Below are 26,126 nucleotides of genomic sequence, written 5' to 3' on the forward strand. Positions count from 1 at the left end.
TGTGTCAAGGGGGAGTTCACTGCTACCTCCCAACTGCCAGGCCCCTTCATCCCAAAGAGTTGCAGACCCAACACCATCTGATCAGGGGCGGTACCAGTTCCAGTACGTCGAGAAGAGTCGCACCTTCTACTTGACGTCTGAGCGTAACGGGGTGTATCGGCAAGGACTGCTGAAATCAGACATGGATAATTCAGTCGTCCGTCGGATTATCAGGCTGATACTTCCGGAAGATTACCCAGCCTTAGTTCGGGGAGAGTGCTACATTGACCTGCCCCACTTCTTCCCGAGGTTCCGGGCCGATCACCCCATCATCTCGCCATGAGTTCCGCCGCCAACCTCTCCTAGGACAGGTTGTTCAAAATTTTATATATTTTGTTTTGTAAACAGCACTTTACTTTGGCAGCTTGTCTAAATTGCTCAAATCATCTTAAAGGGACATTCCTGGCTGCAATTTTAAAGATGTTATCGACTAACAGAGACTTTTTAATTACATATCAAATATATTTTTCTGCATAAAATATTAGTGGCTGTATATTAAACGTGTTTCCTATTGTTCTAATATTTGTACGAGATTAAATTTAATTTTATTTCCTAAAATAAATTTTTTCGTACGTACGAAATTATTTGCAGTCAAAATCCAATTTGAGCATCTTATAAATATTATGATGACCAGAAACACATTGAATATACAGACACTGATATTCTAAACAAGAAAATATATTTAATATGTAACTTTAATCGTAGAAATATTAGTTTTTCCAGACACAAGTCGAATGTAGCAGCTCCTCTTGGCTTTAGGTCCCTTGACCTAACTTCTAAATTTTATTCCAAAATCTGCCCACCTCACTTAACCCCAACCCCCCCCCCCGGACTTAGTCACTGGCGAAAGTCAGAGATTAAGCCTGTAACAGACGTGCATGAAACCTGTGGTATATACGCACGTAAAAAGTTTACCTGACCTATAAACTTTGCTTTGCGACCTCGATCTCAGCCAGTCCCCCCCCTCCCCCCATGTCTACTTGCTTTAACCGTGCCTAACTGTCGGTAACTTAACCGTGTTACTCACACTCACACTCACAAAATTTGAGTCATCTTGGACAGGTTTTGAACCACTGTCGTCAGCTTGTCTGTCCAATAACTTATTCACGGGACCACATGCAATGGCATGTTAATTCCATCAATCATAAAACTCCCAGGTAAAATTCTGCAGGTGTGAACAGGACGGCATGGTTGGACCGTAACTGGATATAAGCATGGTTTGTGAATTTAAATAGGGTGTATTTCATAAAGGTTGTCACGTACAGTGTATATCCAAACTGATGGAAGTTTCTGTTTACAGAATATATCCAGATATCAATTTTCGTTTCATGTCATCTTTCCAGAATTTATATTCCCTTTTTTCACATAATTTTCCAGGATTTGAGTTTTGTTTTATTATCTCCACATTAAGTGCTGTCAGGATTCAACATTTTTCCATGTTTTAGGCACCTGAAAAAAAAAAAATGTTTAGTTTCAATTTTTTAAAAATACTTATCCACTTATTTTAGACACCTGAAAAAAATAAGTTTTACTTTCAATATTTTGTTTCCAAATTATTGATTAAAATTTATTGATGTCATATTATTTGAATAGATTTTTTACAGATTAAATTAAAAACCCAGATGTTTTGGTGTATGAAATAAAAGTATTAAAAATAATATCATATGGAGATGTGTATTATATGTTATGCAGCAAAAGGAAAAAAATATTTGCTTAACACTTCAGGACACTTTTAAATTACAGCTATTCAGTGTCTATCAATGGGTCAGTTGTATACACAGCTTCAGAAAGGACAACACATACCACAGATTCTGATACGTTAGAATGGGAAAAAAACAATAGATCCACTACAACCTGTTTCAGAAAGACACAGTATACCACATTTTGTTCTCATGAAGAGGAATAAAGAAAGTTAGTTTTGTTTAACGACTCCACTAGAGCACATTGATTTATTAATCATAGGCTATTTGGTGTCAAACAATTGGTCACTTTGACATATATAGTCTTAGAGAATAAACTCGCTACATTTTTCCATTAGTATCAAAGTATCTTTTATATTCACCATCCCACAGACAGGATAGCACATACCACAAAATTTGTTACACCTGTTGTGGTGCACTGGCTAGAATGAGAAAGAGCCCAATGGCCCACCGATAGGGATCGATCCTAGACCGACCACACATAAGGTGAGTGCTTTGCACTGGGCTACATCTCACTCCGAAGAGAGGAAGAAATCCAAGTTCCAGATACAAGTAACAGTAACAATAGGACTTGTCATACTCACTCATCCCAAGGTCATAACACAGCATTTCAATTGGTCAGAAGAGAGGAAGAAATCCAATATCCAGATACAAGTAACAGTAACAATATGACTTGTCATACTCACTCATCCCAAGGTCATAACACAGCATTTCAATTGGTCAGAAGAGAGGAAGAAATCCAATTTCCAGATACAAGTAACAGTAACAATATGACTTGTCATACTCACTCATCCCAAGGTCATAACACAGCATTTCTATTGGTCAGAAGAGAGGAAGAAATCCAATTTCCAGATACAAGTAACAGTAACAATATGACTTGTCATACTCACTCATCCCAAGGTCATAACACAGCTTTTCAATTGGTCAGAAGAGAGGAAGAAATCCAATTTCCAGATACAAGTAACAGTAACAATATGACTTGTCATACTCACTCATCCGAAAGTCATAACACAGCATTTCAATTGGTCAGAAGAGAGGAAGAAATCCAATTTCCAGATACAAGTAACAGTAACAATATGACTTGTCATACTCACTCATCCCAAGGTCATAACACAGCATTTCAATTGGTCAGAAGAGAGGAAGAAATCCAATTTCCAGATACAAGTAACAGTAACAATATGACTTGTCATACTCACTCATCCCAAGGTCATAACACAGCATTTCAATTGGTCAGAAGAGCCAAGGACTGAAATGTGGAGTTAGATAGCAAGAAGACTGCTTCTGTCAAAACCTTAAAATAAATGTGCGGAAGGCACATGGAGAGGGGAAAATGGGAGCTGGACTAACTGTATAATAATCTAAAAACAAATTTAAATACATTCTAAACATTTAGAAATACAGTGAAACCTGTCAAAACAATCTTATTAAAATTAGCTCCACTATTACATGTGGATCTAACACCAGCCAGTTGGAGCTCATGTCCACCAATCAAAACCTTACTTGCAGAATCCTACCAGTGATTTAAAACTAACAACACTGCATAGTTCCCAATGTCCAGATAACATTTCGTCAGTAAATAATAATTTAAATATTGACCAATCACACTTCGTCTTTTATAACATTATTTGGGAGCATACAAATTCTAAAAATATCGGGCGAGTCTATTTTAGTGGCCGCAGTACAGTGAACCATACCAATACATACAGGGTGGGTTATCAGTCTTCAATTTTACATTAAAAATTATTTATTTATTTATAAAAAACCCCAACTAAATCAGTCTTCAGTTTTACATTACAAATTATTTATTTTATAAAATAAAACATGTTTTAAGGCATTCGTAATTCACACGAAATGTTTTCAAATTATTTTCTGAATGTTTTCAAATTATTTTTAAATCACTGGCAGGATTCTGCAAGTAAGGTTTTGATTGGTGGACATGAGCTCCAACTGGCTGGTGTTAGATCCACATGTAATAGTGGAACTAATTTTAATTAGATTGTTGTCAAAACCTACCAAGTTTCATTGTCCCGGGTTTTGTAAATATTAAAACACAACGCTCTAAACACCAGGTCCTGTCTAAGTTTGATAAATATTTGGTTCCTGGCATGATACGGTTTAGACTGTATCTCTAAATGTTATGTTTCAAAACAGAGTTATTTTATTTAACATTCATTTTGTCACTTGCAAGAAAAAAATAAAATGCTGTAGATTATGTAATTGAGTTAGACACAGCAAAATAAACAGCAAATTGATTAGTGAAAGCTTTAATGATGGCTTGTAGTATTTGAATGTTAAACATGAATAATTAATATTTAAATGATAAACATGAAAAATTAATATCTGAATGTTAAATATGAATAATTAATATTTGAATGTTAAACATGAATATTTAATATCTGAATGTTAAATATGAATAATTAATATTTGAATATTAAAGCTTAAAAAATGCTGATGTGCCTGAAACATCATTGACAATATTTTATTTTGTTACATAACAATCTTTAGTTATTTCAGGATGTTCCCAAAGACAAATGAAATATTTTTATATTTATATCATTATCCACAATTCCCCCACCGGCCGTATATCGAGTGAGTGCCATACCACTGGGATACGTCCCACTCATAGAGGTGCAACAAATACACATGGTGGAAAATATGATACATATAAACAAATATGAGGCAATGGATATTAGTAAGTTCGTTTTGTTTAACGACACCACTAGAGCACATTGATTAATCAATTATCGGCAACTGGATGTCAAGCATTAGCTAATTGTGACCTGTAGTCATCAGAAGAAACCCGCTACATCTTTCCTAATGCAGCAAGGGATCTTTTATATGCACCATCCCACAGACAGGATAGCACATACCACAGTCTTTGATATACCAGTCGTGGTGCACTGGCTGGAATGAGAAATAGCCAAATAGGCCCACCAACGAACGACACATCAAGAGCACATTGATTTATTAATCATTAGCTATTGGATGTCATTTATGAATATGAATATGTATTCATGGCCATGAATATACATAAGGGAAAAAGATTTGTAGAAAGGATCGATGTTTATTTTATTTGAACTGATTGAAAAATCAATTAAAGAAAAACTAACACGTCCTACTGTTTATATAAAAAATACAGCTGTGAAGAATGTTGAGTTCATTTGAGGTAAGTTTGTACGAGTAAAGTTTGTTTTATTTAACGACGCCACTAGAGCACATTGATTTTTTATCTTATCATCGGCTATTGGACGTCAAACATATGGTCATTCTGACACTGTTTTTTAGAGGAAACCCGCTGTCGCCACATAGGCTTCTCTTTTACGACAGGCAGCAAGGGATCTTTTATTTGCGCTTCCCACAGGCAGGCTAGCACAAACCATGGCCTTTGTTGAACCAGTTATGGTCAGTGCAAGTGGTTTACACCTACCCATTGAGCGTTGCGGAGCACTCAATCAGGGTTTGGAGTTGGTATCTGGATTAAAACTCCCATGCCTTGACTAGGATCCGAACCCAGTACTTACCAGCCTGTAGACCGATGGCCTAACCACGACGCCGGTAGTTTGTATGAGAGAAAAATTAACATGTCCTCCTATTTATATAGAAGTACAGGAGCCAATTTCACAAAACATTGTACGTTTACGTCTACCAGTTATACCGGGCATACGTTTTTTTTGTTTGGGGGGGCGGCAACTGAGTAGTTAATAGTCTAAAGCTCCTTTTCTTTGAGATTCTATATTTTCCGAATTTATTTTTCGGGGGGGGGGGGACGACGACACGACAACTGCCTTGCCCCGATGCTAGCTACGGCCCTGATAATGGTAATAACAATAACTTAGTCGTAGACGTATGTTTAACTGCAAAACTAGGCTTACAATGTTTTGTGAAATTGGGCACAGGCTCTGTAGAACGTTGAATTCAATTAAGGTAAGTTTGCTTTAAAAAGGTACAGCTGTGTAGAATGTCCAATTCAGTAAAGATAAATTTGTATGAGAAAATTTTTTTCATGTCCTGTTTATGGGAAGAATGTCGATTTCAGTTGAGAGAGAAAAACCAACTGCAAATGTATTGCAATTCATACAGTAAACCAATGCTTGTACCCGGTACGTATAATTATGTATTCAGTTCAACTAGTTGTAAATATGAATACAAATAACTTTCACTGTTCTTCAAGGTAATCATTCATTAGTATCGTCCGTGTACCTATTACAGTGAAGGACCTGTTTCCGTGGTTCCGTCGTCTGTGCGCAACAGTACGCAAATTTGAAGATTTCCAACATCGTTGACTTTTGCATGAGGAAAGTAAACAAATGTCTGTCACATTCACAGAAATGTTTGTGAAAATAAAGTTAAAATGAGCAAAGAAAGCAAAATTGAACCTGACCCACATAGCACATTTGTTAATACCGTTTTTCAAACACCGTCATTTGAAAGAAAACTTAATTTTAAGAAATATTTGTGTGTGTTCTCAACTATATTGCTATCTATATTCATTGAATTCACATGATTGTCATGGCATCTGCTGGTAAAACTCTCTTTACAGATACTTGCCAAAAATATATGGTCCTTATATGTTTTAACATAAATATCTTTCAGGGTATCTGTTTATGTATTTATTAAAACTCAGAATGCAGCTTATATTTTTTAACAAAACAATTTTACCATTATAACCATTCCTTTGCTCAACTTAAACACTATTGCAAAAGATCGTCTGATAACACTGGTTCTCGAAAACTCCCATTTTGTTATTTGCCTTAATATATTTAAAATAATTTTTATAAATCATTATAAATACATGTTTTGTTGAACAACATACATGTTTTGATAAAACACTGAAAAGTTTTGTGTTGGTAAGTGTTTGCTGTAAGCTATACCACTAAACGTTTCACTCACCGAAACCGGTTACGTAGTTAACAATATTTACTGCCGATGATTGTTAGTTTTTGATGCATGTGCGGTGATCTTTGCTACGTATCGAGGCCAGCTTGGTGCTCATTTTAAGTGTATAAAAACTAATAAAAAAGTAGGTATTTGAATAACAACTGTTCGTTTATTAATATCGATATGATTTAGAATCGAATGCTTACGCTCATTGGAACTGGTTAACCCATCATAATCTAAAAAAAAGAATCTCACAGTTGTGTGATGTCAATTGAATATTGTGGAATCGTGAATGAAAGAAAGAAATGTTTTATCTAACAACGCACTCAACACATTTTATTTACAGTTATATGGCGTCAGACATATGGTTAAGGACCACACAGATATAGAGAGAGGAAACCTACCTTCGCCACTTCATAGGCTACTCTTTTCGATTAGCAGCAAGGGATCTTTTATATGCACCATCCCACACAGGGTAGTACATACCACAACCTTTGATATACCAGTCTTGGTGCACTGACTGGAACGAGAAATAGCCCAATGGGCCCACCGACGGTTATCGATCCCAGAGTGACCGCGCGTTGAGCGAGAGCTGTACCACTGGGCTACGTCCCGCCATTTAAAATATTACCATATTGAAACCATATAAGAAGTTTGTTTTGTTTAACGACACCACTAGAGCACATTGATTTATAATCATCGGCAATTGGATGTCAAACATATGGTCATTTTTACAGTCATAGAGAGAGGAAACCTGCTACATTTTTCGATTAGCAGCAAGGGATCTTTTATATGCACCATCCCACAGACAGGATAGTACATACCACAGCCTTTGTTACACCAGTTGTGGAGCACTGGCTGGAACGAGAAATAGCCCAATGAGTCAACTGACAGGGATCGATCCTGGACTGACCATGCATCAAGCGAACGCTTTACCACTGAGCTATATCCCGTCCTCAATTAAATAGTGTGGAATCGTAAAATATAATCTTTTAAACTCTCCCACACAATACAATAGAGTGGCATCACAACAATGCATTAAAACACTTAGTCATGTTTTTCATCTTTTAATATTTAATAAAATTTTAACATTTAAATTCTGTTCCACCTCAGAAGTAGTATACAAACAGCAACAGGTGTATCACAAAATGGAAAGGTTTTACAAAACAAAAAACAGCATCAACTAAATGTAAAAATAGAAAAATAGACACACAGTAACACCAGAGCAAGGTTCTTATTAAAACACGTGAAACATTTGAAGAGTTTCATCGCAAAATGCGATAAACATCACTATACACACTACAATCCTAAAAACGTTTTATTCCAAACCACCATAAACACTACACCAGTTTCTCTGCAATCTGAGATATATCCTCAGACAGTCATATCGCGTTTTGCTGAAAACTGAATTTGAACTTGTGTTTGTCTACGTGTGAACAGTGTCCGAGTGGTGTTCGCACAATCGTTTTTAATTGCGATGAAACTTCATTTACAGGCAAAACTTAATGTAGCACTTAAAAGTCGCTGACAATTCAGGCATCGGATTGTGAAGGCAGGGCTTCTAGAATTTTTTTATAAAATCCACTAGCCATAGGATCAGTGATTTAAAAAATTTACTAGCCACAATTAAAAATTTACTAACCCTACTTTTCTTCAAGTTAATAAAAGTGTACTAAATAATAGTAATAATCAGATAGTCACCTAAATAGGGAGATAGAACTTAAAAACAATAATGTTGGGGTTGGGCCAGGATATTCATATTTACAAAATAGACTCAACTACAACATTGGACAAAAACAAACTCACTAGCCGTCGGGCATGGCAATGGTAGTTATTTACTAGCCCAACATTGAATATCACTAGCCATGGGAGTGGGGCTACCATAATCTAGAAGCCCTGGAAGGATTCTGCCCAAATCCGATTTCACCATGAACAACATATTGAGAGGAGTGATAAATGTTTTCCTCTTTAACTTAGATTATGGAGAGCTATTTAAGATATTACCATATTGAGCATTCATATTTAATCCTTTTGTTGTACTATTATTCATGGCTTATATCCTATTACGGTTCAAGCACACTGTCCTGGGCACACACCTCAGCTATCTGGGCTGTCTGTTGTACTATTATTCATTGCAATTAGGCGAGTACTTTACCGCTGGGCTACGTCATACAGACTATTCATATTACAATGCTAATACATGTACTTGTATTGAACATCATTCTTTTCAACTTATTTTAATGCTTATATCCAGTTAAGGTTCAAGCACACTGTCCTGGACACACACCTCAGCTGTCTGTCCAGGACAGTGGGTTAGTTGTTAATTGTTAGTGGTTAGCGAGAGAGAAGAGGGTGTAGTGGCCTTACACCTACCCATTGGGTCATTAAAACTCGCTCGAGGGGAAGGGCAGGGAGCCAAGCCAGGCTGCAAACCCTGTACCTACCAGCCTTATGTCCGATGGCTTAACCACGATGCCACCGAGGCCGGTAGCACTATTTTAAAAACAATATCACAAACGAATTTTAATTGGTCTTAGGGAATTAATAATTCTCTGGTGATGCTTGTGGAACTGTAAATAGTATGTAATTTTGTATTTTGGGATGCCATCTCATAAAATTACCTTTCTTACCCAATACCTTGTTAAATCCACTGCCTGCTCTACCTTTAGTCCATGCCATACTAGTTCATATACATACCTTTTTTCTTTTCTTTTTTCATAAAATGCATTGCAATCTATAACGGTACATGTACAGACACCAGAATAATGGGTACCTGGGCCCAATTTAACAAAACATCGTAAGCCACGTTTTGCACGTAAACGTAAATCTACGACTAAACCACAATTCTTATTACTATTATAGTTCAACAAATATAGTTTGAAGAGCACATATTTCATTTTCTTTTGTCTTTAAAATATTCCAGATTCCGTAATGATGTAATTTTCTGCATGAAATAGATGCCAAATACGTGTACGTGTAAACGCACGACTGGTATAACTGCTAGTAGCAGACGTAAATGCACGATGTTTAGTGAAATGGGGCCCCAGGATTTTACCTGCCAACATTAATAATCTTGGTTATGGTGGACACTGTCAGTCTAGAACATGCATTTTGTGAGAGCATTGTTAAAGCAATACATATTCACTATCGGTCTTAACACATTTTCATAATCTTCTAAGTTCAAGGGTCATAACTCTTGTCAAAAATGCACAAAATCCAATAACAGTCTAATTTGATCTATAATTACCAGGGCCATAGTAGGATGTTTTGTTTGGGGGGGGGGGGGGGGGGGGGGGGGGGGGGGGGGGGTGTGCAACTGAGAAGTTAATAGTTTAAAACTCCTTAAACAGTTAAGAAGAGAATTTTCTTTAAGTTTCTATAATTATTTTTTGAATTTTTTCCGCAAGCTACGACTCTGACTACATGATAAAGTTATACACAAAACTTCACATCAATATTTTGAGGCATTGCAAAAAATTAGTCTGAAAAACTCTCTATGTCGGACTGACTGACAGACAGACAGATGGAGACAAAACCAGTTGGACCACTATGGGACTAAAAAAAAAAGAGCAGTAATTGTAGTGACTGGAAATATTTTAAAACTGTAGTCCATCCCATCACTTTATAAAAATGTTTTTTGTAAATAATTTCATTTTCGTTTGACATAAGAAATGTAAAGGTGTTTTGGAAATCACAAACAAACAATTTTTGTGTGCAATTTACAAATCAATCGGTTCAGAAATAAATAACTTGTAGTAAATTTCATAGTATGAAAAAAGGCGTTCCCTGTGGGACGGACTATTGGTGAGTCCCTTTAACACATACAACACATTTGAACAGATGTTATTCATAATATATACAGATCACCTTCAATAATGCATATCGTTATGATTAGTGACACTTTAAAGGCATACTGTCACGGATTTAAGGACCTTATTTCTCTAAAAATGGATAATAACTAAAAATTACATTAATTGTTGGAAACCAAATCTAGCTATTGCATCACCTTAACTGAACCACGATAGAGTGAAATCCATGTCAACCCTCTCTGCAATTTTAGTTTTTGAATTATGGACCATTGCCATAATTCAATTATTTTTACAAAATATCATTAATAAATGGAGTATGGTGGTTATGAAGATGGTTGAATAAAGTACATTTAGGGACAAATCAAATTATTTTTGTTCAGGTAATATGTTGTTAGACAATTAAATAGGTCAGTGGTCTGTGACAATATGTCTTTAACAGGGCTTTTTTTTTTTTTTTTACATATAACCTATATAATCTATATGAACTACTGAAGGATACAAAGGATATTTTATATAATATCTATAAAGGAAAGGAATATTTAATGACACCCCAGCACATTTTACACTGTAGCTGTTCGGTTAAAGTTTCTTTTGTTTAATGACACTATCGCTATTGACCACAACAAAGAAAACATATTTCTTTAACGACACCACTGGAGCACTGGATAATTAATCATTGCTTATTGGATTGAAGTATTTGATAATTCCGACACAATCTTCAGAGGAAACTTAATATATTTTTCCATTAGCAAGGCACCTTTAATATGCACTTCCACACAGGACAGCACATACCATAGGTTTTTATATATACTAGTCGTTAGGTGCTAGTTGGGATGGGAAAAGCATTGAATCTGCTGTGGAGGTTTGATCATACAGGCTCAGCACTTCAGGCAAGTGCTTTACTGACTGAGCTAAAACCCACACCTCACAAAAATTAGACCACTCGCTATCTGTATCTGTGTCTCTATCTCTATCTGTATATGTATCTGTGTCTCTATCTCTATCTGTATATGTATCTGTGTCTCTATCTCTATCTGTATCTGTATCTGTGTCTCTATCTCTATCTGTATATGTATCTGTGTCTCTATCTCTATCTGTATATGTATCGTGTCAATACGTAATAAAATACAGATATCAAGTTACACTGCCCTCAAAATACCAATGCAGAACTTGAAATTTCACCACCACTCAGCTCTAAAGAAAAAGCTCGAAAATATCTAAATGCCTTTAATTAATTTTGTTGAATATAAATGCTTGTCAAAGCTGTAGCTATACCTTGTTTTTAGCATTAGTAAAAGATGTTAAAAGATGTGTGAGGCCGGTTTGGGGCTATTGTAAAACCTGACATTTAAATAAAGCAAAGATTAAGTGCACCAATAATGAGTCACAACAAATCAAAATAACACAAGTTTCTTAAAGTCACAGACCCTAGTTTGAAGCTGTAAAATTAAGTATAAGGTTTGGTTAATCTAGAAACCTGTAACACATCTGGATAAATTTATAATAGGGTGAAACCAAAGTCTGTGATGTTGAAACAGTGAAAAGTCCCTTTAAAAATAGATTAATCTTGTCTCAGTAACTGTTACTTCTCATAGGTACATGTATGTGCATTTTTTTTTAATTATAAAAAATGCATTTCGTGGCAATACAAACACTAGCAGGGATCTAGCTTGGGAAGGAAGAAGAAAATGTTTTATTTAACAATGCACTCGACACATTTTATTTACAGTTATATGGCATCAGACATATGGTTAAGGACCACACAGATATATTGAGAGAGGAAACCTGCTATTGCCACTTCATGGGCTACTCTTTTCGATTAGCAGCAAGGGATCTTTTATATGGACCATCCCACAGACAGGATAACTCATACCACAGCCTTTGATATACCCAGGTTTCTGGAGCGAGAAATAGCCCAATGGGCCCACCGACGGGGATCCATCCCAAACTGACCGCACATCAAGCGAAGGCTTTACTACTGGGCTACGTCCCGCTCCGGGCCTAGCTTGGAATTTTCATGTGGTATGCAGACTTTTTTGGCAAGCAAGTATATAAAGCATACACGCATTTACATCATATATTTTAATTTAAAAAAAATTAAATTAAAAAAAAAAAAATTAATGTAATCTCAGGTGGTACACAGCTGCGTACCTGCGTAAATGGAAGCTAGGCCCCAGACTGGAATGACCAGAAACACTTCGACTGTATGAAAATGGATAATCTAAACAATAACATCTAAGTAATGTCCGATTTCAATCATCAAAAATCGATTTAATAGTGAAAAATACACCATGGTGTTTAAAAGAAAAAGAAAAAATAGTTCCGTCACTTTAAAGGAATAACATCACAGATTGAATAGCTAGAGCCAATTTGTATGAATTCAATGTGGCTACAACATTTAGTCTTTGGCTAATAATAACATTTTCTTTAAATTAACCACATTTTAATAATTTTCAAAGAAAATTGGATGAACCAAAATTTCTTCCAATGTGAGACCTGCAACTATAAACTAAATTCCTGTCATGGACAGAACTCTGGCAAAGTCAGAGCTTGTGTCCATGACAGGCGTGCTTGAACAATTCTCTGATGAAAGCAAGCCAAAAATTAACCACACACCCACAGATTAAATTTGTTTAATTAATAACCATTGTAATATGACAAGTATCAGGTTGAATAAAATACGTTTTGGAACAAATTAAATGTATACATATTTTCAGTTAGAGGGACATACCCTAGTTTTTAAACACTAAGGGATATTTTTTACTATTAGAGCCCTTTTTGGATAACTGAAATCATACTTTACTTAGATCTTATTGTTTAGATTATCAATTTCCATACATTCGAAGTGTTTTTGGTCATCCTGGTGTTTTTAATATCACAAAATGCATTTCTCATATTTTTAAAAAGGCACATGCATCTGAGATATAACAGTTATGGAGTCGAGTTTTTGTCTATTTTTAGAGGGTATTTCACCATTTCAAAGTCACAGACTCATGTTTCACTCAATTGTAACTGTATCCAAATGTGTTACAGGTTTGTAGACTAACTAAACTTAAGTGTTAATGTTCACGGGTTGAAACTAGGGTATGTCCCTATAATACAGTGTATTTGTTGGGTCATTTAGTAAACTGGGTGTTTAAGCTGGTGCCACCATGCCTTTAAATCAAGAGACGAGAAGTAATGTCACTTTAAGCCGTCTTTCACCATGCAATACAACATATATGAACTAAAGCCAGAGTAGACAAATATTTAACAAATTCTCAGATCAAAATTTTCAATACCATTTGCACAATACAGTTAATAGAAAAGTTGCACAGTCAATTTCACAGCAAATACACAAAAATAAATTTTCAAAATAATCTCAATAAAAAAAAGCTCATTCAAGAGCAAGGGTATTTTTCAATGAGCCTTTATTATTTGTAGTGTGTCTATTTAAAAAAAAAAAGAAAAAAAAAAAAAGGAAAAAGATTTGACCAACATTTTGAAATAAAATAAAATGTGCCACAAAATAAATTTTCTAAATAAAACTCAATTTAAAAAAAACTAATTCAAGAGCATGGTTATTTCAATGAGCCTTTATTAATTGTAGTTTCTTTATTTGAAAAAAAAGAATGAAAAAAAAAGAAAAGAAAAAAAAAGATTTGGCCGACATTTTGAAATAAAATAAAATGTGCCACATCATTACACTTCATAACCCAAACATAAAGTCAATTAACAATTCATAGTTGTTATTTTTTTTAAAGTAATTACCCATGTACTCTCAGTTTGTTAAAGGTTAACTTAATAATCAAATTATTAACCATGAGCCTTAAGATTTAAATCTACTTTACTGTACACTTTGTATTCCCAATGTGTCAAAAGTGTTCAGGGCTCAACCTTAGTTATAGCCCGAGCAATTTTGGCTACTGATTTCTTGCTTGGACTACCAGATGTCTAAATCCGGTAGTCTGCTGGGCTACTAGTTGTTGTTTTGCAGTTACTCTACAATCAACAAGATGCTTAATTCATCGGTGTCTGAAATTCCACCTTTTATGTGCATGATATGCTGCCATGAGTCGCTAAAACAGTGTTAATTGCTCCCCATGTCTGACCCACAGGTGGTGATTGCGCAATATGATTTAGTGAAATAAGAGAGTATATATAGAAAGAAAGTTTCTTTTGTTTAACAACACCACTAGAGCACACTGACTTATTAATCATCAGCTATTGAATGTCAAACATATGGTAATTTTTGACAGTCATAGAGAAGAAAACCACTACATTTTTTTTTATTAGTAGCAAAGGATCTTTTATATGCACCATCCCACAAACAGGACAGCACATATCACTGCCTTTGATATACCAGTCGTGGTGCACTGGCTGGAACGAGAAATAGCCCAATGTGGCCACCGACAAGGATTGATCGTAGATTGACCGCACATCAGGCGTGCACTTTACCACTGGGCTACGTCCTGCCCAGAGTATATATAGAGTAAATTATTAACTATAAGCCATACAATTTAAATCTATTTTACTGAAGATTCTGTAATCCCAATAACAAGTAAAAAGATGTTACTCTTATTTTTGCTATTATCTACACCAGGGCTTCTAATTTTTTTTACAAAATCCACTAGCCATGAGATCAGTTATTTGTAAAATTTACTAGCCACAATTAAAAATTCATTAGCCCTACTTTACTTAATACAATTTTACTAATAGTAATAATCAGATGTGCTACCTAAAGAGGGAGATAACAGTTAAAAACACTAAGAGTGGGAGGTAGGGTTGAGGGCAGGATATTCATATTTACAAAATAGACTTAAATGCAACATTTGACAAAATAAATTTCACTAGCTGTCAGGTATGCCAATAGTAGTTATTTACTAGCCCAATATTGAATATCACTAGCCATGGGATGGGGCTACCATAATCTAGAAGCCCTGTGTACAGACTGCAACATGCCTTACAAAGGACCAATGCTAAACATTCCAAACATCATTTCAAAAAACAAAAATGACATTGCTATTAATATGTAGCATCATTCTTAGTCATTTTCAATACATCACTACAATCCACACAGCTGCATTTGAGTAAAATCAAACGAAACATGTCACTATTCAAGGGAGTTAACTCAATGGTACTCAACGTAATGCAGGAGTATCAATATTTTTTTGTTTATAAAACTGAAATGGCCTTTATTGGAAATGAAAACATACAGAACATCATACGAAACATGTGACTATTCAAGGGAGTTAACTCAATAGTACTCAGCTTAATGCAGGATTATCAGTGGGTTTTTTTATAAAACTGAAATGGCCTTTATTGGAAATGAAAACATACAGATCACAGCCTGATATTTTGATTACAACTTGGCAAAACAAATTTGGGGATCTGATTTAAAACTTTATTATAACCCAAACAAAATTGTACTTTATTATATAGTTAACCGTTTATTCGTTGACCTGCTTCAATAACCTACACTTCACTCTGGTCACAAAAAGCAAAACAATTAGTAAACCAGGCCAAAATCCTTCTAACCAACCACTTACATGTGTATGCCTAGATGATTCTGTTACTGTCAAATGTCCGATTTGTTAAAGTTTTGTTTTGTTTAACGACACATCTAGAGCACATTGATAACATCTGAATTGTTAAAGTTTTGTTTTGTTTAACGACACAACTAGAGCACATTGATAATGTCTCAATTGTTAGTTTTGTTTAACAACACAACTAGAGCACATTGATAACATCTGAATTGTTAAACTTTTATTTTGTTTAATGATACAACTAGAGCACATTGATAACGTCTGAATTGTTAAACTTTTATTTTGTTTAACGACACAACTAGAGCACATTGATAACGTCTGAGTTGTTAAACTTTTATTTTGTTTAACGACACAACTAGAGCACATTGATAACGTCTGAGTTGTTAAACTTTTATTTTGTTTAACGACACAACTAGAGCACATTGATAACGTCTGAATTGTTAAACTTTTATTTTGTTTAATGATACAACTAGAGCACATTGATAACGTCTGAATTGATGAAGTTTTATTTTGTTTAATGACACAACTAGAGCACATTGATAACGTCTGAATTGTTAAACTTTTATTTTGTTTAACGACACAACTAGAGCACAATGATTATGTCTGAATGGATAAAACACACTGTTCATGATGATGCTAATTGCAAGAAATTCACTAGAGCACAGTATTTTAATTGCAGTGTTAATTAAAACAGAGGTACATTGCACAGTGTTAAACAGAGCTTCAATGTGGTGATCTACAGAAATGCCAGAATGCGTGAGATTTAAAAAACAAACAAAGACAAAATGGTGGAAAACATTTCACACACCGCCTCCGCTTCGTTCTACTGAGATTCTTTCTGCTCCTGCACTCAGCTCGGCGGCCATTGCTAGTCGTGAGTTGGAGACGACCCCGGTACTCAGAGCACTCATTAACTGTGGAGAAATAAGAGATAATAAATAAGAGATAATAAATGAACGAAAACCATTTAGAATGTTCTCTTGGGGAGCAAAGGATCGCAGGATTAGTCACCATGAACAGATCCTGGTTTTTCCTGTCACAATCAGTGCACTCAGCAAGAGTGAGACAGACACAGAGAGAAAAAAAGGCAGTTAAAAGAGAAAGAGAAAGACAAACAGAGACAAAGACAGTGAAAGATAGAAACAGTGACAGACAAAGAAATATTGAGAGACAAGAAATTCATAGACAATAACTTACGAGTTACGAGGAATTACAGATTATCCATCCCGAGTGAAATTAATGTTGTCAGTCACAAGCTTTAGTGAGTGACTGACAACATTAATTTCACGAGGGACAGATAATCCTTAATTCTGAGTATCGAGTGGGTTATTGTATTTATTACCCATAGTGTAAATAGTTTACAAACTTAAACTTTAAACTTCTTACATGACACAAACTATATAATATACAAGACGTGAAAGTCTGAGGAAACTGATAACGTCACAAATGAAAAGCAATGACGTCAAAAGCTATCATTAGGTACACAAATCAAATGTAAGCAAGAGATGTCACATTCATAATCAACTGATGTTTCTAGTGGGAAGTGAATGAACTTAGTGAAGTGAAATTAGTTTAGAGCATGTTTAATTGTTAACAAGAACAAATTGCTTTAAAAACGATTTTAACAAAAACTGAACTGTTGGTAAAATCTCATCAATGAGAGACTTTACAGTCGAGGAAACCGATGATATCACCAAACTAACGTCATGACGTCAATGGGGAAAACTGGCTTAGAAAGATAGAAAATATATTCACCCGCATCTCAGATCCCATATGGGCAATAAAGACAAAGAAAGACTGACAGATAAGGAAAGAGAGTGAGGGAGAGAAAGATAATTGGAGACAAAGATAAAGAAAGAAGAGACAAAAAAAGATGGTCCAAAAACAAAAGTGAGAGAAAAAGAAAAACCGACAAAGACAGAAAAAAATATACAGATATGGAGTGTGTGAGAGTGTGTTTGTGTGTGTGAGAGAGAAAGAATGTGTGAATGTGTATGTGTGTGTTAGAGAGAGAGAGAGAGAGAGAGAGAGAGAGAGAGAGAGAGAGAGAGAGAGAGAGAGATAGTAATTGTGTTACCTGTAGGAATTCCCCGAGATCCACCTGTGCATTCTTGTTGAGATCGACCTCGCTGAGAATGTCATGGAGTTGGTCTTCTGTCACCTTCTCACCAGTTTTCTAAACATCACAAATAAAAATAAATATTATTCCACTTCCACACTTTTGTGAAAACCAATATGATTGGATCTCTACTAAAACCTGAGAAGGATAAAGCTGATATCTTAAAGTTACAGTGTCTGGTTACCATATTATAACATCATGTACAAATATGAAATACAAGCTCAAATGCACTTTTTAAAAAACGTGTGTGTGTGTTCGCTATGAACGAAGATCGTCAAAAGTATACGCTCGATTCGTCGCCTGTGCCGTCATTGCTCGGCAAAGGGCAAACAACAGCCTGTTGTCAGTTTCAGTTAACACGTGCATTTGCCGATTTCAAATTACAGGGTTCGTCTCAAAAAATGAAATGAGAAATCTTGCGCTGTACAAAGAACGTTCGGTTGAGGATACGGTACTAGAGTCTTTCGTTAAAACCGGTTTGATCTTGACAACATATTATCGACAGTCGTACCTTCCTATTTCAGAATTAATATTTTATAAAGTGTTAGTAGAACTTTTAAAGTTTAGTTTGTATACTAGTAACACATTGATCATGTATATATTTTTAAAATAAAATATACTAAAGTAGACAATTAACGTTTTCACTTCTTAATTTAATGTGTGTCAAAATCGACAAATTCAAATAAATATTCTTTCATTTGGAAAGGGTAAAGTTAGGTTGTTTTTTTTTTGTTGTTTTTTATTTGTTTTTTAACTTTTTGTTCAATTGGATGTCAAACATTTGGTAATTTTGACATATAATCTTAGAGAGGAATCTGGTGCATGTGCAGGGGGAGGTATTGGAGGTCGAAACCCTTACCTGCCCAAGCTTAATAAAATTGAAATATATTTTCTGGGGGAGCATGGCCCCATATAAACTTCGCTCAACCCCGCTAAAATCCCTGCACACACGCCTTGGAAACTCGTTACCTTTTTTTTTTTTTTTTTAGCAAGGGATCGTTTGTATGTACCATCCCACAAACAAGATATCACATACCATGGCCTTTTATATACCCGCCGATGGGGATCGATCCTAGACTGACCACGCATTTCCAAAAAACACCTTTTTATGTCTAAGTAATGAATAAAAATAATATATAGTCTTGAAAAATGTTATGTAAATCGAACACAACACCCTCTTCCTCTACCCCTAAAGCGTATTAACACCCCCTTACATGTAACGCATATGCTAACCACTGGCCACTGTCAAAATTTCAAGGCAACTCTCCCACCGACCCTTGGAAAGGTGTTGTACCATATAGATATAAATATGTTTTGGAGATATGAGACGACCCTTCGATCAAGACTGTTAGAAGTTCAGCGCCTGCGCAAATCATGTAAAGTCCCAGTTCTACTGGCGTCCCGCTAAATGAAGAAAACCAAAGCTGGACATTGGGTTTGCAGTTGACCTAGATAATGTAGATAAGCGAGCATTGCGAAACTATAGCGATGTGGTGGACCTTTTTATGTACCAAACAGAACTGAATCATCTATTCTATATGCTTAAATAATAAAAATATTCCAGAGACTGCAGCTTTAAAACAGTAACCAGTTATTTTATTTATCCTGTAATCCACATAAAACTGTTTTAATTTCCAGAGTAGTATGATGTCCACACGTGTTGAATTCCTTGTCACCTAAACAAAATAATTCTTAAATAACAAAAACTGTTTTCTTATTTTTAAAGTAAACATTGTCTTAAAAACAGTTTAAAAAAATCAAAACAATCATTTGAAAATTAAACAATAACTCATTTTAAACAATATAACAGTATTTCCTCAGATCGTTGACGGTGACGTAGAGCGACTCACCTTGAAGTATTTCCTCAGATCGTTGACGGTGATGTACAGCGACTCACCTTGAAGTATTTCCTCAGATCGTTGACAGTGATGTACAGCGACTCACCTTGAAGTATTTCCTCAGATCGTTGACGGTGATGTACAGCGACTCACCTTGAAGTATTTCCTCAGATCGTTGACAGTGATGTAGAACGACTCACCTTGAAGTATTTTCTCAGATCGTTGATGGTGCTGTAGAGTGACTCATCTTGAAGTATTTGATCATTGACAGTTATGTAGAGCGACTCACCTTAAAGTATTTCCTCAGATCATTGACGGTGATGTAGAGTGACTCACCTTGAAGTATTTCCTCAGATCGTTGATGGTGATGTACAGCGACTCACCTTGAAGTATTTCCTCAGATCGTTGACGGTGATGTACAGTGACTAACCTTGAAGTATTTCCTCAGATCACTGATGGTGCTGTAGAGTGACTCATCTTGAAGTATTTGATCATTGACAGTTATGTAGAGCGACTCACCTTAAAGTATTTCCTCAGATCGTTGACGGTGATGTAGAGTGACTCACCTTGAAGTTCACCTTGAAGTTCTCTCCTTGACTCTTATTGAAGTATTTCCACAGATCGTTGACGGTGATGTACAGCGACTCATCTTGAAGTATTTCCTCAGATCATTGATGATGATGTACAGCGACTCACCTTGAAGTATTTCCTCAGATCGTTGAGTGATGTAGAGCGACTCACCTTGAAGAATTTCCTCAGATCGTTGATGGTGACGTAGAGCGACTCACCTTGAAGTATTTCCTCAGATCCTTGATGGTGATATACAGCGACTCACCTTGAAGTATTTTCTCAGATCGTTGACGGTGACGGTGACGTAGAGCGACTCACCTTGAAGTATTTACTCAGATCCTTGATGGTGACGTAGAGTGACTCACCTTGAAGTATTTCCTCAGATCACTGATGGTGATGTAGAGCGACTCACCTTGAAGTATTTCCTCAGATCCTTGACGGTGACGTAGAGCGACTCACCTTGAAGTATTTCCTCAGATCCTTGATGGTGATGTACAGTGACTCACCTTGAAGTATTTTCTCAGATCGTTGACGGTGACATAGAGCGACTCACCTTGAAGTATTTCCTCAGATCGTTGATGGTGATGTAGAGCGACTCACCTTGAAGTATTTCCTCAGACCATTGATGGTGATGTACATGTACAGCGACTCACCTTGAAGTATTTCCTCAGATCGTTCACGGTGATGTATCCCTTGTTGTCGGTGTCGAGCGACTTGAAGCGCTTGGCGTACGTGTTAATCTCCTCCTTCGTGAAGTTGATGGGAGCCTCGCGCTCCTGAATCTTCTGGATGTCCATCCCCATCTCTCGACGCAAAAACCGCTGAGCTCGCTCCATTTCTTCCTGCAAACAGTCATTATAAATATACAATTAAAACTTTCGATTCTGATTGAGTGGTTGAGTGGAGGGACGTAGTCCAGTGTGACAGAGCTCACCTGATGTGCAGTCAGTTTACTATTTGCTCGTTCGTTTTGTTTAACGACACCACTAGAGCACATTGATTTATTAATCATCGGCTATTGGATGTTAAACATTTGGTCTTTTTGACATATATATTTTAGAGAGGATATACCAGTCGTGGTGCACTGGTTGGAACGAGAAATAGCCCAATTCCCCCCCCCCCCCCTCCCCCTCCCCGACGGGATCAATTCTAAACCGATTTTGCATCAAGCAAGTGCTTTACCACTGGGCTGTGTCCAGCCCCTTATTCTGAATGGATGAAATCACTCAATAAAAAATGAATGTTATTCATCGATAAAATACAGAAAATGCCATTAAAGCTTACACTTATAATAAAATTATTAACTATGATCTACATGGTTCAAATATATTTAACGGAATATATTTGGTATTCTCGTAACGAGGAAAAAGTGTTAGTCCTACTTTTGCTTTCATGACTGCACTGCAAAGTGTCTTACAAAATATCTACGCTTAATGATCCAACATTTAATTTAAAGCGATGACATTGTTATTGATAAATGACATAATTTTCTATCATTTTATGTATGTAACTACAGTTGCAGTCAGGGAAAAATCACATGAACTATTCAAAGTAGCCGACTCATGATCACTTTTGTTTACAGTAAAAAGCAATTTTATAGAAGGATTTTAAATAATGTTTTGTGCTATAAAAGTGAAATGGGAAATGAAAACAGAAACATAATGTCATCTCCTTATTACTGGCTATAATTTGGCAAATCATTTCTTTGTCTGGATTTGACATTACTTTATTATCGAAGTTAACCTTTAAAGAAAATACAAATTTATCATGACAAAATGGAAAGAAACAGATTTATGTGTATTTTGAATTAATGTATTGTGTTTTATTATAAGAATTGTTTAGTCTTTTTTAGGGTGTGTGAATTTATTTAAGTACTGTCAGTTATTTCTTTTAAGTTCACCTGGGTAAGAAAAAACTAAATCTGCAAACTATGTGAATCTGCAAAGCTATTCTCACATAGGTTTGTGGATGATTTGTTTTGTTTATAGCTAGATGAACGTGAAAGAAATAACAGTCAATATTTATAATTAAATTTGAAACATATTTACTAATAATAACACTAATTATTTTTTAGACAAACTACCAATATAAAGTGATGTTATCAGATATGTTATTTTGTTCATTCATCGAGAATTTAACAAACTCCCGTTGCTAGGGCTGAAATAATGGGATGACGTTAAATTGTATATAATTACAAACTTTCCGAATTTATACGATTTACTGTATTCTGATTGGCTGACGTCACTAAAAAACCAAGCGTTATCCTTCCATAAACCTCATAAAAATATGTCATCACGGAAGACCAAGATCGATTGGAACTATTTAGCTGGATGGGCGAGAAGCCCAATGACCCATTTCAGTGATCGTTTTAAAAATAGAACAAGGAAGTGACCTGTTTTCTCAATTAAAAAAATAAGGGAAACTGGATGAGATATTCATGTTATATATATATAAGTTAAAATAAAGATATATACACTGTTTTTGATGATTCAATACTTATTTATATTTTTAGACGGACAATTTCCAATAGTATGCATACATGTATTCCTATGCTTATTTACAGAACATGGTTGACGGTAAGAACGACAGAAATTATTTTTGAGTGTTTTAAGGTACACTTCTTGTACTGTTTGTAATTACAAGAATTGTTTCTCATGTTTTAGGAATTTATCGATGTATAAAAGTCACAAATGTAGTATAAAATCGCTTCGCTACGCTACGCAATTTTATACCATTTGTGACTTTTATACATCGATAAATTCCTCAAACATGAGAAACAATTCTTATATCACGGACATTCAATTGTTGACAAATTTGGTTTAAAATCATAGTAATAATTTTATTCATTTCCACTGATCTTCATTATTTCAGCTAGAAATTAACCCATTAGAGAAATACAGTGATCATTAAAAAAAGAAAGTAAAAAAAAAGTAAGAAAAAAACCGATGAAAATGATTTGAACTCTGACCTTTTTTTTAGCTTTACTCCAGTTGAGATGTTCCCCCATTATATCTACAATTCTGGGTAAAGCCTCTTGTGAGGCGTGAATGTTTAGAAACGCAAGTCGGGTTCTCCTGGCAATCACATCTATCACACTACACGCATACTCTCGCAATGCATAGACCACCTTGAAAAAAAACAGAGAAAAGATTACATATAAATTAAAGGGACGTAATCATTACTCGATTTTGTTTTTTTATTCATTAACTATACAAAGCACATTGAAAAACAACAAAGAAGATTCAAAATTGTAAAGTCAAAACAATTTGATGTCAATTGTTAAGTGAAATTTTATCTACCTTTGTTTACAGCACAGTAGTATTTACAGAGACAACCCCTGCAATTGCCCACAGCAATCAGCAATGCTGTGGAGATTGCCGTGGAGATTTTCATTCTCTGTGGCACTTTTTGTTTTCTGTGGACATTTTCCTAATTGCAGGGGTTTGCAGAGAATGAAATACACAAATACAAGACAAAATAAGAGAAAAATTTCATATCCATCCAGTAGGGTTATAGTTTTTTTGGGGCCACTTAGCTTTTAGTGTCGCAATTTTGTTTTTTTACTTACGATTTTCAATCTGTTTCTATTTTAACAATATTTGACCTATGGGCATAAACTTTTCAGTGAATGTGGTAAATATCCATATAGTAATGTGTGTGAAACACCAAAGTTACATTCCCCATACTTTTAAAATAATTTTATATTTAGTAGGGTTATCACTTTTTGGGGGGCACCCGATATATAGAGGACATATCATGTTTTTTGTCAAATATGATTTATATCTCATTGAGTGAAGTTTGCAATTATATCTCATGAGTAGCACTTGCGCGACAAGTGTGATATGATTGCAAACTTCATGAGATGAGATATAAATCATATTTCACAAAAAACATGCAACTTTTCTATTTATTATATAACTTTTGGCAATTTAGTTCCAGCTTTCTTACAGTGAAGATAACACTTTCTAAAGTGACGATAACACATTTTAGAGCGAAATAGTGAAATTTTCACTCTAAAATGTGTTATCGTCACTGAGTGACTAATAACACATTTATTTCACTGATATTTTAAGATATTTCACTAAATGCTATATAATAAACATGTATATCTCACCTCGGCTTCAATGTAGGGATATTCCTCCGTGAGCCGTTTCCCTACAACTGGCCAACGTTTTCCCGTCAGGTTGGCGTGTTTGGCCACTTTGAATGCTTTGTCTCCATATGTGCTGGCTAAATGTTTTGCAACCTGGAACAAAAGGAATGGAATGGAGTAGTTTGCTTAACAACACCTCAGCACATTTTAAACTATGGTTGTTTGATGTCTAACATATGTTTTTTTCACAATGTGGCATTTCTTTATAGAAAGTAAAGGAACATTTGTTTAATGACACCTCAGTACATTATGAACAACAGATATTTTGTGCATAATACAGTAGAATCTTGTTAGGCCGACCATGGAAGGGTCAAACAGACTGCAACGCTTGAAACAAAAATTATATTAACTGTTGATGGGTCGGACACATCCAGGGTCGGCTATAAGCCTTCGCTGGAACTAAATTATCAGTCCCATCAGTGTTATTAGCTGTATTTCCCTCGAACTGATGATCCATCAAACTTCAAATGGGAAACCACCAAACAGGACTAACATTTGCTGAGCTTGCACAGTTGGTTATTACAACCTTTGGATTAATTATTTAGGTGAAATGAACTATAGATAAATTGGGGAATCGCAACAATAGCAATGCAATCCTTTCTTTACCACACTTGTCATGTTGTTTGTTAATCGGTTATCGGTAATGATTTTTCAAGTACAGCTAGTGTTATGGTAACTGTTAGATGAACTGTGATATCAATCAAACAATTAGTGCACAAACAGGCCTCGACAAAAAGTGTTACTTTGAACATGTCTGCAATACCAGTTTTAATTGAAACAATGGGTGCAATACTGACCTCTATTTCGAGCCCGAAGTCCTGTACGAGTCGAATGTACATTGTTGGCGACCACCCGTGAGCTCCGTCGAGCAACAAGCCTTTTGTCTTACTGGTGCTACATGCCGGGGTCAGGTCGCATGTCGCTATCGCCTTGTCAATCGTCTCCTCTGCCATGTGTCGGTATGTCGTCCACTTGCCACCTGCAACAACATTACACTTAAAACTTACAACAAAGCAAAATGTTAAACTTACAACAAAACTAAAAGTTAAACTTACAACAAAACTAAAAGTTAAACTTACAACAAAGCAAAAAGTTAAACTTACAACAAAACTAAAAGTTAAACTTACAACAAAACTAAAAGTTAAACTTACAACAAAGCAAAATGTTAAACTTACAACAAAACTAAAAGTTAAACTTACAACAAAGCAAAAAGTTAAACTTACAACAAAGCGAAGTTAACAATTACATGTATGACATGAAATTTATTTGCCAAATTGAAATAAAATTTGACAATTGTTTTTAAAATTTGCAATTGACGAATTTACAAAAAAATAGAAAAGTTTATTTTATTTAATGAAGCCACTGGAGCACATTGATTTTTAATCTTATCATCGTCTATTGGACGTCAAACATATGGTCATTCTGACACTGCTTTTTAGAGGAAACCCGCTGTTGCCACATAGGCTACTCTTTTACAACAGGCAGCAAGGGATCT

The 26,126-nt window shown here is 35.4% G+C and overlaps 1 protein-coding gene across 5 annotated transcripts in view; it reads right to left on the minus strand.

The window, feature by feature from the left end:
- Positions 1-636: 636 nt before the first annotated feature.
- Positions 637-26,126, minus strand: part of LOC121387075 (glycerol-3-phosphate dehydrogenase, mitochondrial-like) — a 50,666-nt gene continuing 25,176 nt past the window's right edge. For 3 of the 5 annotated variants that reach the window (XM_041518083.1, XM_041518084.1, XM_041518085.1), the window contains 7 exons: positions 25,429-25,610; positions 24,593-24,724; positions 23,447-23,605; positions 21,132-21,320; positions 18,029-18,127; positions 16,760-16,865; positions 5,413-6,853 (listed from right to left, as the gene is read on the minus strand). In XM_041518083.1, the coding sequence (XP_041374017.1) occupies positions 6,729-6,853; positions 16,760-16,865; positions 18,029-18,127; positions 21,132-21,320; positions 23,447-23,605; positions 24,593-24,724; positions 25,429-25,610 (992 nt within the window). In that variant the 3' untranslated portion in view covers positions 5,413-6,728. Of the gene's footprint in view, positions 1,489-5,412; positions 6,854-16,759; positions 16,866-18,028; positions 18,128-21,131; positions 21,321-23,446; positions 23,606-24,592; positions 24,725-25,428; positions 25,611-26,126 lie in introns of those variants that run through there. The other 2 variants (XM_041518086.1, XM_041518087.1) reach the window with 2 other exon arrangements.

Source organism: Gigantopelta aegis, chromosome 13, assembly GCF_016097555.1.
Source record: "Gigantopelta aegis isolate Gae_Host chromosome 13, Gae_host_genome, whole genome shotgun sequence".
In the NCBI taxonomy this organism is placed as follows: Eukaryota; Metazoa; Mollusca; class Gastropoda; order Neomphalida; family Peltospiridae; genus Gigantopelta; species Gigantopelta aegis.